We start from the raw sequence: 18987 nt of genomic DNA on the forward strand, positions 1-18987 counted from the left end.
AACGTCTAAAAAATTGTATCAATCGTTTTTTTAAGGTTTTTAGGGTCCTCAAAAGGAAAAAAGTAACCCTTATAGGATCACTTTGTTGTCTTCTGTCTGTCTGTCCGTCTGTCCGTCGTATCTGTCAAGAAAACCTATAGAGTACTTCCCTTTGACCTAGAATCATGTAATTTGGCACAAAGGACTTATAGCACAAGTAAACCGTGAATTTGTGGTTACATCACAAAAAAAAAATGAAAAAGTTCACGGAAAAATTAATTCACTAAATCACATATTATAGATGGCGCGATCCGTCGTTAACTTGAAGTGTTTTACATAAAAGAGTTAAGTGCATTTTTTACGATGGTACGGAACCTTCGTGTGCGAGTCCGACTCGCACTTGACCGGTTTTTTTATAAAAGATTCTCATCAAATTCTTCAGAAGACTTCAGTAGGTTTACGCCAATTAAATTTCAGAAGTCCCTTTCAAATATTTGCCTAGATCAAGTGTTCTATTTACTTTGTTACTATTTGTTATACAGTTATGTTAAGTGGGTAGTTTAATATTTTAAACGTAAAATTAAAATATTTTTCTTGAAGTGTGTACCTACGAGTAAAAGTCCTAATTTAGTAATTTACTAAGTATTAGGTAATTTCTAAAAGTCTTTTAAGTTAGATACGAAATAATCTGCTATAGTAAAGCAGTTAGGTAGGTAGGTTTTGTATACAATGATATTAAAATAATGTTAATCAAAGTTGCGGTATTGGTAAGATAACGTTTATCAAAGAGTTTATTTTTATTTATTTATTTTGTGCAGAATATTCTCAATCCCGGCTCTATCAATAACGAAGATAGTAATTTTGTAATATTATAGTGTTTGCTCGCGTAAACATGAGTAGGTAGGTGTTCCCATTAGAACCTTTTAACCTAAACCAAGATTAGTTAATTAATCTATAGTTTCCAGAGTGTGGATTATAAGATGCATCTTATTATGCAACGTTAGCTAACCGTGTTAAATAATGGAAAAATACTAATCCACCATCTTTATTCGTTACATATAAATCACCTTAGTTAGGCCATGCAGGGGTCCCTGGAAATAAAGTTTGGGGGCCCCTTTTAGGCTTTTCTTTAATTTAGGTAAGTTGATAATAATTATGTACCTAACATAATTATTATAATATTTTGGGATTTTACTAAAAACTTAGTGGATTGGTCGGTCCGCCCGTAATCGAGTCTGCGACTATAGGTAGGTTATATAACTTTCGGCATTTCAGGGTCCCCATTAGGACAGGGTTCTGCCCCACAAGTGACAAGACGGAACTACAATAAATTCAATATAGAAATGTTTAATTGGGTGGATCGATACTGTTAATTTATAATTAATTTACATTGATGCATGTATAAAAGTAACTTTAAAATGTTAAGAATAAACTATGAAGAGATTCACAAAAATATGTAGTTAGTTAAACTTAAAATGATAAAAACAGTAACAAACTAAGTGCCTGGCTCCTACGCTAGGATTCCCTGTGCTAGGGAACTGGGAAGCCACTAGCCAGTCTTTCGCCCGAACATTTGTGTATTATTTCGTTATACAAACATAATATGAGTTTAGATAATGAAGTAATAAGTTACAAATGATAAAGTTGGTACAGTTACAAACGATAAAAAAGTTCAATTCAAAGTTAAGTGGTAAGTAATTAAAATCAATATAAAAACAGTGCTAGTTAAGTTCCTGGCCCTATTTCCTAATCCAGATTCCCTAGATTCCCTAATCCATGGGAAGCCAAGCCACCCATTGCCCGACCGACCGTATAAAAGTGCAGAAATGTAAAGTGATTCATGCTTTAAATTTAAATGATAACATTAATTAAAAAATATGCATAATATGTTCATAATCATTTGGAAAAATTGTTTATTCAAACAATAAAGTCCGTCCTTGGCGAGCATTTATAATTCTTGAGATTTTTGTTTAGCGTCCATTGTAAAGATAAATGACATTTAGATTGTAGGCGCACACTACACGGCCATTGTTCTATGCCATAAAAGCATTGAGTGGCAAACTCATATTTCGTTTTCTACGTGTTTGCCTTGCCGAGGTGACAAATTAATTATTGTATTGTTCGCTCAAATTGTTCTACTACAAAAGCTGTCACTTTTATAACATGAATATAAAGCTGTGGGCAGATGTTCTGTAAACACTGTGAAAATGAACATAACGTCTTGATGCGTTAACATAAACAAAGCATATACTAAGTACATCTAAAGCTTTTGTTATGTGTGTCACTGACATTTAACATAAAATGGATGTAGGTAGGTAGGCGTATCAATTAAATCCTACGTCCTGAGTAAACATCAGATACGTTCCTATTACTGTCTAATATTGTATTTGAGATAGATAGAAAGTCTTTATCGCATACAAAACAACAAAAACATAAAGATAATAAAATTAACATACTTTGGTTCTAATAATAATTGATTGATTTTTTATTAATCATCAACGTTGGTGGAAATGTAAAAGATGATTTTTAGATTTTTGTGGATTAGGAAGTTCCAAAAAGTATTTTTTTAAATAATTATTTGGTCTAGTAGGTCTTACCATATTTTAGTTTTGATACATGTAGCAAGTCAGTACAAATACCTACTGTTGAACTAAGAGTAAAGTGCAAAACTAATAATTGGACTCGTAATATTGTTAGGTATTTTACAATCATTCCTCAGTACCTAATGAATGTTTAAATATATTATAGGTAAGCTAGTAGGTACATGCCTATAACGGGAATTACTAACAACCTTTGACTTATTTATTATGTTTGATATCATATGCGTAGTAAGTTTAGAATCCCAATCATAAAATAGTAAAGTATCTACCTAATAAGCACAAAATAATAAGTCGCTTATAGATAATAGTTACCTAACCTACCTATTTCAACCATGCGGCACCCTTTGACATAATCAGTCTGGCATCAGTTCAATCCATGAACTTGGATTAACGAACTGAAAGTCAAAAGTATTGACCTATTCGATTCTTCTAAGTCCATGCCTACGAGTAGGTAGGACGACAAGTTTGCCATTTTCTGCTCCATCAATCATTAATCTGTCATGGTCATGATTAACGCAATAGACTGATGCAGAATTAGCGTCTAGCTAGTCCTTGGATATATTCTTTCAAATTTCACGTATTGATTTGATATTACATTGATTATGTCTACTTAATTGCCGCCTTCAGACCGGAATGCAAGGTGTTCCAATCTCTGGACAATATACAAGGCCTACACCCTTTCCTATATCAAAGTAAATTATATTATAGAAACTGGGCTATGTTTGCAGTAGATAAAATAAAATGTTACAGATATAATTTCAGATAATACATCAGATTATGTGACATACTAGTAAAATATGTCAGATAAGGATAAAATTGCCAAAATTAGTAGTTAGAGCTAAACTCGTAGGTCTATTATTTCTATGACGTTATTTTTGTTTAACTCCTTAACCCTTTTGAAAAAATTGTGTTAGAGATTAAAATGGAGTTGGGGTCAAAAAATTACTTTTTATTATTAGCACTCTATTATGTACTATATAGCCACCTATTCCTTTTACTAATTTGACTTACGGTGCTTTTTGAGAAGTAACTACCTAAGCAGCTTAGCTATAAATTACCTACATTATATTATACATATATACTTATTTATATAAAACGGATTAAGGAGAAACTGGCTAAGTGATATATTATTATCCACGTAAGGTTCAATGGGTCGAAATACTTCAGAATCTGCATGTAGGAAATATGCGTCAGAAAAGATTTTGAGATCCTAAATGAACGCGGACGCGTTGCGCGAAAAAGTTAATGAATTATGAATAAAGTATAAAAAGTGTTCAAGATATTTTTTTAAATTGGTTTTCCTTATTGATAAAAGTATAGGTATTCAACCATGAGGTCGATATTTCTTAAATTTAAATATCTGGACAAGTGTGTGTCAGTAACCAGAACAGGCATAATATAAGGTAGGGTTCCGTAGTTATGCTTATAAAAACCGTTTGCCGAAAAGGAAAATAATCAAAAACATACTTATTGACATACTGGCTATGGCTAATTAGTAATTGAACCTTCTAAATACGTGTTGATATCCTTGAATTTTCAGATTTTTCAATCATACAATATAAATACCTAATGGTTTAGGTCGAGTTAAACGGTTGGTAGTTTGAAAAAAACTGTTATGAGATTTTTCCTCATAATGTTTTTAAAACACCAATTAATGAGATCCAAATGTTAATTTTACAGCTTTAATACTAAAAATTCTAAATAAAATGTTTATGTGATACATCTAAGACGGACAGAGAAACTGGACGAAAATAATAAGGAATCTAACTATGTAGGGGATCCTAAAAATTAAAAGGATCAAAGCGATGTTTATAAAGTAAATTGACAAAGTTCATTATCACAAGTACAATTATTATGTACCTATTCGTACTTTCAAGTTTCGACGCATTTATTGACTGACTGACTGATAGATTGGTCTATACTTTAAAGAAACTTTTTTTTTGTGATGACGATGTAGGTATGTATATCTAGATACCTACTTGAGAAACTCTTTTGTTTGATACAGCAGAAAAACTATTAAAGAAGTCCCTGGTCCAATTTTCGCTTTGATTGATTAAGAAAGGCTTTTTCGGGAAAGAAAGAAATATACCTACTTTAGCCGGCCCGCAATCATCGACTGCTAAGTCAAATACATTAACGATGCCATGTAGCCAAAAGATTGTAGTTAAATTCAAATAATATTTACAAAATGATTACCTATGATTACACAGCCTAATGGAATAATTTTTATGAGAATTCCAACTATGTAGAGTAAGTATAGGTAGAGTAGCTGTATTATCATCGTCCGTGTAGATTTAGGTTATGTGTTTTGTCATAGAGATTTAAACGTCAAACATATGAGTACAAGTGTAAATTAAAAATTTATAACACTCCCCACAAGTGAAGGTTACAGTAACTAGAAAAGAGCTGATAACTTTCAAACGGCTAAACCAATTTTCTTGAATTATAGCTAAGAACACTCTCGATCAAGCCACCTTTCAAACAAAAAATCTAAATTAAAATCGGTTCATTAGTTTAGGAGCTACGATGCCACAGACAGATACACAAACACACAGATACATACGTCAAACTTACAACACCCCTCTTTATGGGTCGGGGGTTATAAACATAAGACTTTAGTCGAACTAATGGAGTACCTAAATAGGTAAGTGTGATAATCCGTTTAGTGAAATTAAATATCTCTCTATCTAAATTAAATTAAAAAACTCGAGCTTATTGCATTTTGGACTTGGAGTTTCTCAGACTTATTTCCTAGTGGCGTGAAAACACACATGCAAAATATCAAGTGTCTAGACTCAGAAGTTTGAGTTGTACCTTGATACATCAAGCAGTCAGTTTCTCCTTATAAATACTATATATAAATATTTAATAAAGAAGATAGAAGTATTGTTATCTCGGGAGACGCTGTCAAACACGCAAACATGTGATAACGAGACGATAGTGCCCACTATTAACTAAACAGAAACAATTCAAGACCAGATTCCAATATCAGGTTTATTATTCGCAATAAATAATACGAATTTAATTGGACGAGAAATATCAAAATCCAGTGCTAAGAATATTGTACAAACATTTCAAAGTCGTTTGTTTTCGTCCATTATAATTAACGATTTACCATTAAGTAAAATGTAAGTATTTAGTAGGTATTCCTCAGAGAAATGCCATTCTTAATTATTTTATCATATTGTGGGCGATATCAAAGTTCATCCTATTTCTGATAAGATAAACAATTCAAAACAAGAAATTACTTATTGCGAGAATATCACACAATTATTATAAAGTTGTAACTTGTAATATAAGTAGTAAAATATTCTATTAAATCAAAAATATATACATGATACATGATAGATGATACATTAACATTTAGTAGGGTTATTTGATGATAACTCATACTGAAAGATAACATTTTTTGACAAAATTAAATGAATTTTTAAAAATAAAAATAAAAAATACATACCGTAGAATTTCTCCATTAAACAATCCATTCACAAATCACTACAATAAACGTAAACAAAAGCCACATCACTCTCACCTTTTCTGAAGGAATCGTTTCCGAAATTCAATATACGCGGACCGTCCTTTGTCCGTGTCGTCCCCAATTTTGACCCTCCCGTGCAAGGGGATTCTGTGGCCGGATATGCCATAGTCCATCTGTAGGTCGACTACGAGCATCAGTGTGAAGAGGACGAGGAAGGCGCTGAGGGCTAGCGCGAGGCGCTCCTTTAGCTTCATGTTGAGCATGGTGCGCGCGGTCGAGCGGCGCTGCGCAGACGCACTGCCCGCAGCCGCGCGCGCATTCTCGGGGGTCGGCGAGCGCTTAGTCGCGCGCGCGCATGTACGCCACCGCCGCCACCGTACCACCCACCCGTTCGCCCTGCAACAATACACCTTATCAGTCGGTAACATAGCAGGGCAGGGTTGGTAAAAATCGGTCAAATGCACACGAAGGATTCCATATCATCGCACAAAAAATGTTACCTTTGCAGCCATTTTGGAATTTTTATTATTTGATGTTACATCAATGTTGGGCACATTCTGTGAAAATTTCAACTCTCTACCTATTACGGTGCGCGAGATACAGCCCTCTGACAGACGGACGGACAGTGGTGGCTTAGTAATAGGGTGGGCACCTCTCGGGTGCAAGACCCTAAAGACACTTAAAAACAAAGCATTCTTATAAAACAGAATTAAAAACGTGTTTTAAACTATTTTATTTTATTTTAAACATATATTTTTTAAACAATGCCAACCCTGCTTATCAGTCAACCACAGGTGATTGATGGTAAACGTAGGCGCGATAAGCGAGCCCAAAATATCAGTATCGGACACGAGATTAGATATCAGATTTATATTGTTGTTTTTGTAGTGTACCTAGTAAGTAAAGTATCCAAAATCCTCATCATTTTTAACCCCCGACCCAAAAAGAGGGGTGTTATAAGTTTGACGTATGTATCTGTGTGTCTGTGTATCTGTGTATCTGTGTATCTGTCTGTGGCATCGTAGCGCCTAAACGAATGAACCGATTTTAATTTAGTTTTTTTTTGTTTGAAAGGTGGCTTGATCGAGAGTGTTCTTAGCTATAATCTAAAAAAATTGGTTCAGCCGTTTAAGAGTTATCAGCTCTTTTCTAGTTTTCTTGTAGAAAAGAAGGTTAGATAACCGTTAGGTTCTTAATATTATGTCAATAGACAAATGTCAAGCTGTCAAGATGGACGTTGCCTAAATACATAATTATTTATTTGAAAATGATGTTTTGGAAAACTCAAATACTTTGGATCGTCGGGGGTGTTATAAATTTTTAATTTACACTTGTATTATTGTCGTATAAATTACCGCCCCTTGAAACCTTAAAATAAAGCAGCGGAGGATTAATAATAAGGTTCCGTTGGCACCCTTGTGTACGGAACCCTAAAAAAGAAAAGAAATAGACAGAAAGCCAACTTATTCATCTACTATCAAAATAGCCTAGAAGATAGCTCTAAATATGCTCAATTAAATGCCAGAAACGTGAAATTTTTATAAGCAACCAGTTCATAAAATACCAAGGAAACGGCTAATGTCGTTTGAACCGCTGCTGCAGAGTTCACAAACGTTTGCTCACGATCACGAGGTGAAGCGATTATGCAAAAGTGAGTACAACGACTTGCGACCTTACATTTTGTTAGCGGAATTGCAGGACATCTAGGGAACATGGAATGAAATGAAATGGAAATCAAAATATACTTTATTGTAGACCAAATATGTATAAATAACAGCTTAAAACTATAATACAAGACGAAGAAAAACTGTGTAACAGGGGGCCTTATCGCTAAGAAGCGATCTCTTCCAGGCATCGTAGGCAAAATGATAGTAAAAATATTGGGTCTGAGTGTGTAAAATATGTAGGTTTAAAATTACAGGGGCTCAAAGATTTGTATGTGAATTTTTAAGACCGCGTAACTTTGAAACCGAATATTTTAACAGAGATCAGGAAAACCACAGACATAGATATTAGTTTCTAGAATATGTCTGCAAAATTTCATGGACTTCGGTTGCTTAATATTCAAATGAAATTGGAACTACGTTTGTATGAAACGAGTGACGGAGAGAGCCCTCTCAGCAAACTTTCATCGCAGCATTGAAAACGCTGAAAATCTACTTTAAGTGTGAAAAAATGTAGGTTATAGGTACAAAACTAAAAATCAATAAATTATTATGTATTAATCCAAAAATATGCTTACTGCAGGCATAAAATTATTACTTTTTCACGCTTATTTTTTCTAGATATTTTGCTTATTATGATAACCTAGATGCGCTACTTATAAACTAAGAACTGTATATTCTAATAAAATACGTTTCCGCGCGGACCAAATAATTGTGGCTGAAGATATTGTTTACTGATGACATAAAGAAATTGAATCGCTATTCGCTATGATTCTGCGCAATACCAAGTGTTAAATATCTGCTGTATCTAGCAGTAAATAAGTAAGTGCAGAGGTTTCAAACATTTTGTATCTTTAAAACCTGGACAAAGCCTTTCCCTTGTTTTTAACCCCCGATCCAAAAAGTGTTATAAGTTTGACGTGTGTATCTGTGTATCTGTTTGTGGCATCGTAGCTCCTAAACTAATAAACCTATTTTAATGTAGTTTTTTTTTGAAAGGTGGCTTGATCGAGAGTGTTCTTAGCTATAATCCAAGAAAATCGGCTCAGCCGTTTGAAAGTTATCAGCTCTATTCTAGTTACTGTAGCCTTCACTTGTCGGGGGTGTTATAAATTTTTAATTTACACTTGTTTATTAAATTTTGTGCGGAACCCCATACGTAAACCTCATATCTTGACCGGGTCATTGATCTTTTTATGTTCATTTTATAATAAAATTACTTATTAGGAACCTGTTCTAATGTACCAAATTTTCCTGTCCCTGCTACAAGTAGGTAATATGTATATCCCGCTAAATTCTGTTTTCCTGTTTTAGTCATCATTATTTATGGAAATAATTAAGTAGGTATATTAAAATTTCCTATATAACATACAGTATAGACCTAGCCTTTTTCATGTGAAAGATTTCTTAGACATTGAATAATAATTTTTATACATAACTATAAAGTTGTAAGAGATTGATTTAGCAATAAGACCACCTTTACACTCATCTTTCTACAGTTTAATCTCTTGTATATGTAATTATATATCTATGTTTATAACTCAAAATTTAAAAAACCCCCGACACAAAAACCTCTATAAGAAAACTAGAAAAGAGCTGATAACTTTCAAACGGCTGAACCGATTTTCTTCGATTATATCTAAAAACACTCAACAAGCCACCTTTCAAACAAAAAAAAAAGCTAAATTAAAATCGGTTCTTTCGTTTGCTACGATGCCACAGACAGATACACAGATACGCAGATACACACGTCAAACTTAAAACACCCCTTTTTTTGGTGGGGGTTAAAAAGGATGTAATAAAGAGTTTATCTATCTATATTGATGAAGTTATTGAGTCCTAAGTGAACGTTTACGACAGATACAAGCTTTTAGTTTCGACTCCTATCACAAATTACTTTAATGGTCAAAAGTTCCGGTTTCAAACATCGGCAGGCACTCCGAAAACTGGTTGACGGACGAGATTATGCCTGCGGCTAACTACAGGTTCTGAACACCTGAATTAGTTGCAATCAAAAACAATAGTTCAGCGCATGCATATTAAACCGACACGAGTAAGTTTGCAACATTGTAAAATGAAGACTTAGGAAAACATACTACAGCAGAGAATAGGTCAAAGTCTGCTAACCCAAGACGCAATACTGTTGATAAAGATTCATATAATTTCAGTTAGGGAATAATAATATTTGGAATGCATTCTTATGGAGTAGGGTAGCGGAATTAAAGGACCCTACAATGTCGGTGGTATTTTGGAATTTTAGTTAGTAATATTATAATACAAACAGTTTTTCTAAGCAGTATTGAGGGCGCTAATGACGAAAGCACGACCAAATTGAAATAATTTGGAAAAAATATAAGAATTACAAAATTTCACTTTAAATTAAAAGTTAAATTATTTATTATACATCAAATATGTGTAAATGTTTGAATAATTCTAAACTACAGGTTTAAAAGAGCTTATGTAGAATCCAGAAACTTAAATCGAAAGAAAAAACACTGCTATGTATTACAAGTTTTAGATCACTGACTTGTGAGAATGCTTGTGAGGGTAAAAAACACGTGGTAAAAGAGCCATGGAAAAAGCAGATAGATGAAAAAGACTGAAATATTAACCATTGAATAGAATTTTACCCAAAGCACTGTCGGCGTTAGATGTAAACACGGCCATATAAAAATATTGGAACATTCTGAGGTAAAAAAATACGCGCTAAAAGAGTCATGTTTGTGCGCAAAAAATATTCAGAACTGAAAAGGTTCAGATGAGGATATGAACAATATATTTTCTTTATAGTAAAAAAGTTTTACTTAATATAACTAATCCCCATTCCCTCCAGATAAGCGTAAAGTTTGAGGCCTACCGTCTAAGTTTGAGGTACAACAATAGTTCAACGGTTGAACCTGACATTTACACTAGCGGCACGCTATGATGGCCGGTTTGACACATTACAATAGTGATGTGGAATGTCAATTTATTCTCGAACAAAAAACAATTAAGTTTTGTTTTTGTACCTGATTAAATAGGTTTAATAAAACAAAAATGTATATGTTTATTTAATTTATTTGAACGAACTGAATATTTGAACGAAAATGAATATACATACTTTATATGCACACAAGAAACATATGAATACAAAAGATACCAAAAAAGGTGCCACAAAAGGCCATAATTAATCAGATTCGTCCATACTACTATTTTCACTGTCGTCACTGCTATCATCACATACATTAATAATTATATGTTCGTTTTCTATAATATTATCTATTTTCACATCTCTTTCATAATCTTCCCTTATTAATTTAACAGTTCTATTCACAACCTTTTCCCAGTCTCCTTTAGTCACATGTTCACAAGCTTCTTCTAATAATTTTAGCATTTTTTTGTGGTAAATGGGGGTTCTGTATTGTGTCTTGCAGCATATCCCTTAATTTGAGCCCACACCAACTCAATCGCATTATACTCACAATGGTAAGGCGGTAACCGTATAACTCTATGCCCATGTTCTAATGCTATTTCGTCAATGACGTATCGGATCTTGGTTGGTTTGTTTTCTTTTAAAAGACGTACTAATTCCGCTTTTAACATATTCATGTTTGCATCTACGCCATTTTTACGAAGCCATGCGACGATATCAGCTTTCTTTTGGGATTGGGCAGGTGGCTTGTCAATTTGCATCGAGTGGTATGGGGCGTTGTCCATAATTATAATAGATGGTTCAGGGAGGCTACACAACATTGAGGTAAACCATTCAGTAAACTTTTCTCCATTCATATCTTCATGATAGTCTCCAGTGGTTTTTGACGCAAAAGCCATGAGAGAACCTTCGACAAACCCGTTGATGGTTCCGGCGTGACAAATTATAAGTCGCGATCCTTTTCCTACAGGAACTTTGGAAGTAGATGCTGCTGTGTCATCGTTCCAAGAACGGCCTACAGTATGGTTAGCATTAAGCCATGTTTCATCCAAGAACACAACATTTTGCCAATTTTTGATTTCTTTCACTTGCCGTAAAAAAGTATACCTTGCCATCGCTATATCAAATCTTTCCATCAATATTTTGCGTTTGTTACATTTTTTGTATCGAAATCCAATGGTCTTCAAAATCTTCGTTAAAGAACTTTCCCCACCGAAGAATAATCCAGCTTCCTTCAGTGAATGCACCAACTTTTTTCTTGTTGGATACTCCTTCTGTAAATAGTAGCCGTAAACATGTCTTCGGATAGCATCGGCATCAAAGCTATCGATGCCTACGACTGGTTTTGCTCGTTTTCTCTTTTTTGGTGTGTGAAGTTTATTTTCTTCTGTGCCAGTCTCGCCATATTTTTTTTTAGTTATCCGTCTAACAGTTCGTTGTCCAATACTAAGCGCATCAGCTACGCGTTCAACCACTGACGTTATAGGTAAAATTGGCCCTCCATTTTGAGCTTCACGATCGAAATAGTTACGAAGGCGTATTACGAACTCACGTGTCTGACTATTTAGAACAGTTCTCTGCGTACGTTCGGTCATATCGACGAAATCCACAACAAAGGGCTTGAACAGAGTCCAAATTAACGAGCAAGGGTCAACAGTAATGCAGTATCAATATTTGAAATCCAAAGCCAGGTCAAAACTATATCACAATCGCATTGCACTGACAGTTTATACTTTTCGAAGCAACGTCAATTCGAAACTGCTTTGTTTTGCATTGAGCATTGACGCGAGTTTGCCGGAGGTAGTAGTTGTGCTAGCCAGCGATCCTATGTGACGATCGTATTAGATTCCATTTTTAAAAATTTATTGATATTTTTTTGCGATTTCAGAGGTTTGTCCACATAGTGAAAATTGTTCATATTCACAAGTACATTCACCCCTTAAATGGTGCAAACTGATTTTTCTACACTTGTATACATTTAAGAAATCAATTTAATAAATAAATTTTGAGTCCTAAACCTAAAACTACATTCGATAAAATTTATGAATCTCTGCACATCACTATCGTCAATAAAGTAATACAATTATTTCCTTCAAAGTCGTTATCAATTAATACGGAACTTCATGAGCGGACAAACGTCAAACCGGCCATCATAGCGTGCCGCTAGTTTAGTATGGACGAAAAACTGTCCTGATTTGACAGTAGTACGTAGCTATGTTAGGTACCTATCTCTATAAATTTTGGCATATTTATGCACAGTTAACGTTAACTTGCAAAGTATCTACTCAGTGCTCAGTAGATATTCTCCTTTTGAATAAGGTTCTACTTTTAAATTATTTTGGTTTGCTGTATTCTAGTAACATCACGTTTTGAATTCAAATATCAACATCTGTAAAGTGTATAATGTTCACTACACTTGTAATCGTTTGTCTGGTCAGTGATTATTATTAATGCACTGCAATCGGCACGCATTATTAAAACTTCACAGTTCTAAAGACTTGACTATCATATATTTTTTCTTTGAACAAAACCTTATAAGTAGAAGCCACAGCCGCGTTAAAGAATAACCTAAATTAGACATGAGCGAAGCCGTGAACAAAAACTATAGTATAGATTTGATAATGGAACTTGCTAGCCAACCACCTTTCTTTCTGATGTAAATATGTTTTTATCCTAATCTAAGTGGTTTTCTGAGAGTTGAAAAGCGGGAATGATTATAAATGGTTAGATACATACTTAACGAGCGATCCATATTTTTAAAAGCGAACAGAAAAACAGACGTATCATCTGATGATAATATAATTGCTTTGAATAGTTGCCGTAGAACTACGTAGACGACCATTTTCATCGATAGAAAATCTACGTCGAAAAAGAATACAAAAAAGTAATCAATACCGGAATTTCACATCACGTTCCTAAAATGCAACCTGTACAAGAAAAATAGAATAAACATTGTTGTAACATCAGTTTGCGATCGAAAAAAAAAACGAATTTGATTTATCTGTTCGCGATCCGAAACATATGTGACAACAAAAAGCTCTGTTATAAATCTGAAGTCCTACCAAGGGTATACCTAGGTGTGCAGAAAACAAATTAAAATTATTAGTTGAATTTACAGTCAAAATAACTCGTTCACACCGGTTGCGTAAGCATTGCGTAAGCGTAAATTGCGTTGTAATGTATGGAACTGTATGAGACATGGCACACCGCTTGCGTAAAGCGTGGACGTATGCGTAACCCGGTGTGTTAGGGGTTTAACTACGCACGTATCACGTGTACGAAATTGGTGTGAATCGGACTTGACTGTCAATAATCTAGACTAGGTCACGATAGGTTGACTCTTCTAAATGTTTGTATTTACTTTGTGTGATTATTAAGTATTTATATTTTTTTTCTAAGTGCTTCAAGTGTTTTAAGTTCAGGTAAATACTGCTCAATCAGATAATCATAATCGGCCCTATTGAATTTGAAAATAACAAGTTGACTGACACGTCCCTGCTTTGCTCCGAGATGTATATCTGAAAACCTATTGCGGGTGGATTTTTCAAAAATTCTGAAACATAATATACTTCTTTATTAAAATTGCATAATCTTTGAAAACGCAAGTACTAATTTTTAACCCCCGACCCAAAAAGAGGGGTGTTATAAGTTTGACGTGTGTATCTGTGTATCTGTGTATCTGTCTGTGGCATCGTAGCGCCTAAACGAATGAACCGATTTTAATTTACTTTTTTTTGTTTGAAAGGTGGCTTGATCGAGAGTGTTCTTAGCTATAATCCAAAAAAATTGGTTCAGCCGTTTAAGAGTTATCAGCTCTTTTTAGTTTTCTTGTACAAAAGAAGGTTAGATAACCGTTAGGTTCATAATATTATGTCAATTGACAAATGTCAAGCTGTCGAGATGGACGTTGCCTAAATACATAATTATTTATTTGAAAATGATGTTTTGGAAAACTCAGATACTTTAGATCGTAGGCGCGGAATAGTCCAAGAAAATCAGTTCAGCCGTTTGAAAGTTATCAGGTCTTTTCGGTCTTTTCTAGTTACTGTAACCTTCACTTGTCGGAGGTGTTATAAATTTTTAATTTACACTTGTCATAGAAATAACTTGAAAAGTTATGAATTTTCATAACAAACTTTGATCCCTTATTAAATCTCTTGAGACTAAAGTACCTAGGCAAGCGCTTGACTAAAATCACACCTGATGGAAAGTGATGATGTGGCCGAAGGTGGCACGCGTTTGCCTAGAAGATGCCTATCCTCACTTGTCTTAAAGGTACCCGGGATTGTAATTGATAGGAAACACAGAAACTACTGTCTTCAAGATTCTTACCCCGCCGGATTAAAAATTTAATTTCGTGAACTACAAGTGAAAACAATCGAGATAATAAAAACACGTAGTAGTAGGTGTTCAAATTCGCATGCATAGATACCTATCTACAGCAGTGAGACACTTCAGATTCGCACACGAGTATGATAGCGTCGAACAAAAAGACTTCAATTATCCAATTTGCGCATACGGTACCCTCGTTAATTTATATAAGTTCGTAGTTAACTTGAAAGAGGTTAATTAGTGCCATGGAAAAATTGGATGGCGCCACGATTGTTATAGAAAAGTGAAAAATAATGACTACTCTAGTCTTTGTATCTAGTTTATAGCGTAGACATACAGACATACATTATTATATGAAGTTAGCCTAAGTAGGTAAACAAAATATAATTATTTGAACATTATGTATAATATGGGGCCTTTTTTGGGGGGTAAAAATGTATATGGGACCTGAGAATTCGTCCGCGTGGATTTAGGGTTCTTCAAATTCCTGTAATTGACATATATTGGTGTGTTTATTTTACATGAAAAACATACGATCAAATCCATTGAGTTGGACTTATCTGTCCAAACAACAAACGGTGTTTTACTTAGGCAATAAAATAACAAAAGAACATTAAATTCAAAATGGTTCGCATGCTAATAATGATGATGACACCGGTTCCGGATGCATGGTCACTAGTGGCTATAGTCAGTGAGTAATAATAGCATACACGAATGAATGGATTAATGACTGCTTTATTTAATTACACAAGTACAGTTAGTATACAAGTACATAATATCGCGAACTAACTGTCTCGGTTTTATTACCTAACTGCGGCAAAGCCAAAAGGCAGGGTTCTGATTTTAGCAGTCTATGTATGTATGTTTGCATCAGATTCTGTGTGTTTCACCATAGCGCCTAAATTACGGGGCCAATTTTGATGAATGAGGTGTCAATCAATTCGTTATTATGGTCCGGGTAATATAGGCTATATTTTAATACGAAAAAAATTGACCTGACGCGGACGTATGTTATATCCAAAAAAGTGGGGTCTCCAAAAAATATTTTTTTGCTACTGTATCATGTAGGACATCAAGTGCGAGAGGGAAAAAAAGTTAGAGTTCATAAATATAAATATAGTGCAATGTTAAAATACACTGAAACAGAAAAACCATTTTACTATATCTATCGCTATTTATCGGCAGTTCGCGGGTAGTAGTAATTGGTATTGAATTGGTAATTCTGATGTTGACATCTGGCACGTGTTTGGCAGAACAACACTTTGTGATTTAAAGGTGTACTTACTATTACGTAATCCGAGGTTAAAGTAAGATTTTAATTAATCTTATAAATGTTATTACTAATTGTATTGAATCTAGTTTTTTAGACGCATTTCAACATAAACATTCCTAAATGCAGAAAATTAGCTACCTACCTCTACCTACTCGTAAATTAAGCTAATGGATGCGATCAAGATGTTATCTATAGAATAGCTGTTGTTCTACCATTGTTTATCTCTTCAATGACTAAAGCGATCATTGCGTGCTCCTTGCGCTTATGTTCCTCTAGCAATACGAGTAGTGTGGTTATATCTCGTATCTTTTGTATTGTATGCGATATTATCCTTTGTAATTTTCAGGTAGAGTGTAACATCTGTGAGCTCATTCGCTCTACATTTGCGCAACGAATTGGCAAGTAGACGAGAGGAAGAGATTATTTGGAATTTAAAAATCTTTAACTAAACAGGATTACTTACCTTCTTTTTAATAACTAATTTAATTTACTTATAATTTTAAAATATTGTTTATATTGCAGCATGAAGCTAGCAAATTGTAAAGCTGCTATGATTTTCATAATTTTTTTTATCCTTTGATCTAAACACTTACAAAACAATAGCACTGATACAGTTGCATTACATTTAAGATCTGGTGCAGGCAGATACCTGATAAGCGATAACTCAATTATTATGTTAGCAACTTCAATACCAAAGTTGTAAGAACCGCTTGCACAATTTTAATGTTGGACCAAAGACATTTAAGTATATTGTGTTGGACCTTGGGTTTTGTGATGAAACTTGCTAGTGGCGCTCAATGACATTAATGCATGGGTGCATACGGGTAACGACAGGTGAACTGCACATTGTGCAAACAACAAAAACGTAACCGCAACCCGTTTTTGTCCATATATTGCATGATAGGTGTAATGCCCTTAATTTTATTAATTCGTCGCTACTTGAAATCATTCTTACATGCATAGGTAAGTGGTAATTTTATTAATGCGAAAGTGTGTCTTTGCGTTACCTTTTAAAGCCTGAATACTGAAAAATTAACGATTATGATGACATAATATGATACGTTTTATCCCAGGAAAACAAAAAGTTCCAGAGTTTTGAAAAAACCTGAATATACGCGGATGAAGTTGGAGGTATCACCTAGTGCGTAAATAAAATAACGAAAGTACAAAATAGTCTAAACTCTAAAGTTTAGCTGGACCACAAAATATTACCTGTCGAAAATTAAAGCTATCATGTACATTGTACACATATTTTTACACTCGGCTGAAATCGAAATTTATTTGGCAATGGAATTCTGAGTTGACACGGTTTCAAGAATTGAAATTAAAAGAAAAGTAAGTCACACTGATGCAAACTTATGTAAAAGCGCATATGTAATAATAGACGCAGATAAAGAAAATCTAAACAATAACATGGAAATCACTGTGAAATAGGACATTTTTTCGCATAATGTACACCTTTATACTCGTATCTATGCTATCTTTCCGTTTAAAATAACAATGGATGAATAGCATTATTTAATACACGAAGAGACTTTGTTGTTATGTTGAATATAATAATTCTGTTTAATTATGACATGAATAAAATAATCTTTTGTACTAATTTGTTATTTTACACGAAACCCCAAGATTTAAAACTCAAACTCAAAAGTCATGAAGTCACACGATCAAACAATATAATTTGTTATAGGTATGTATTTATAAAAGTTTGTAGAGGTAAATATTTAAAGGCATTTTTGTAAATGAATAAAAAAAAAAAGATCTAAGTACATAGAAGTAAGCAGCCCGTGTAAGAGACTTGATCATTAAATTAGACAACAATATAAGCCTTTAATTAAAATGTATAAATAAAAATATTTCCATTTTAGGTAATATGACGTCAATCTTCGTATTCAAAGTTATTACCGCCACTTAATGCTCTTTATATTTATGGTTTAATGAAAAAAAACCGGCCAAGTGCGAGTCGAACTCGCGCACCGAAGGTTTCGTATCAGGTATTTTTTCCGACATTTTGCAAGATAAATCAAAAACTATTATTCATAAAAATAAATAAAAATCTGTTTTAGAATATACAGGTAAAGCCCTTTCATATGATATCCCACTTGGAATATTTGTCTTACTTTGAAAAAGACTACCTACCTAAAAAAAATCATGATTTTAGGTCAACAGGAAGTACCCTATAGGTTTTCTTGACAGACAGACAGACAACAAAGTGATCATAGTATAAGGGTTCCGTTTTTCTTTTTGAGGTATGGAACCCTAAAAAGAATTCTAAATTAATTATGAAGACACGTTTTTCGATTATAAAACCACATTTTTACTGAATTTTATATTCATATGCGTAAAAGGATCTCTTACATATTGTAAAGTACCTAACTAAAATTGTATTATGTGCTGCATGTTTGTTTTTTACATTGTTTAACGTGTTTCTCATAATACCTATAGTATGTAATCTATTGTACTTATTAATAAGTATATTTACCAAAATTAATAAGGATATTTTTTCACTATAACATTTTTTATTGTGTATAATTTAACCCGACAAATAATTTCCGCCCTTAGCAATCACTCTTGATTAACACCAATATTTACTAAAACAATAAGCATCCTTGAACACCCGGAAAATGCTAAAGAAAAATAAGTATAAAAACAATCCTCATTTCCAATGATTAAAAATTCTCAAAAAATGAATAATACAAATAAATGATATAAATCATAATAAAATATAATAACGTGGTCAATTGTAATTA

The 18987-nt window shown here is 33.7% G+C and overlaps 1 protein-coding gene across 2 annotated transcripts in view; it reads right to left on the reverse strand.

Moving 5' to 3' along the window:
• LOC123872212 (extracellular serine/threonine protein CG31145) overlaps nt 1-18987 on the reverse strand; it is an 88347-nt gene that overhangs the window by 20737 nt on the left and 48623 nt on the right. For both annotated transcript variants that reach the window (XM_045916396.1, XM_045916395.1), the window contains exon 3: nt 6112-6453. In XM_045916396.1, coding sequence (XP_045772352.1) covers nt 6112-6320 — 209 coding nt within the window. In that variant the 5' untranslated portion in view covers nt 6321-6453. The remainder of the gene's footprint in view (nt 1-6111; nt 6454-18987) is intronic.

Source organism: Maniola jurtina, chromosome 14 (assembly GCF_905333055.1).
Source record: "Maniola jurtina chromosome 14, ilManJurt1.1, whole genome shotgun sequence".
Classification (NCBI taxonomy): Eukaryota; Metazoa; Arthropoda; class Insecta; order Lepidoptera; family Nymphalidae; genus Maniola; species Maniola jurtina.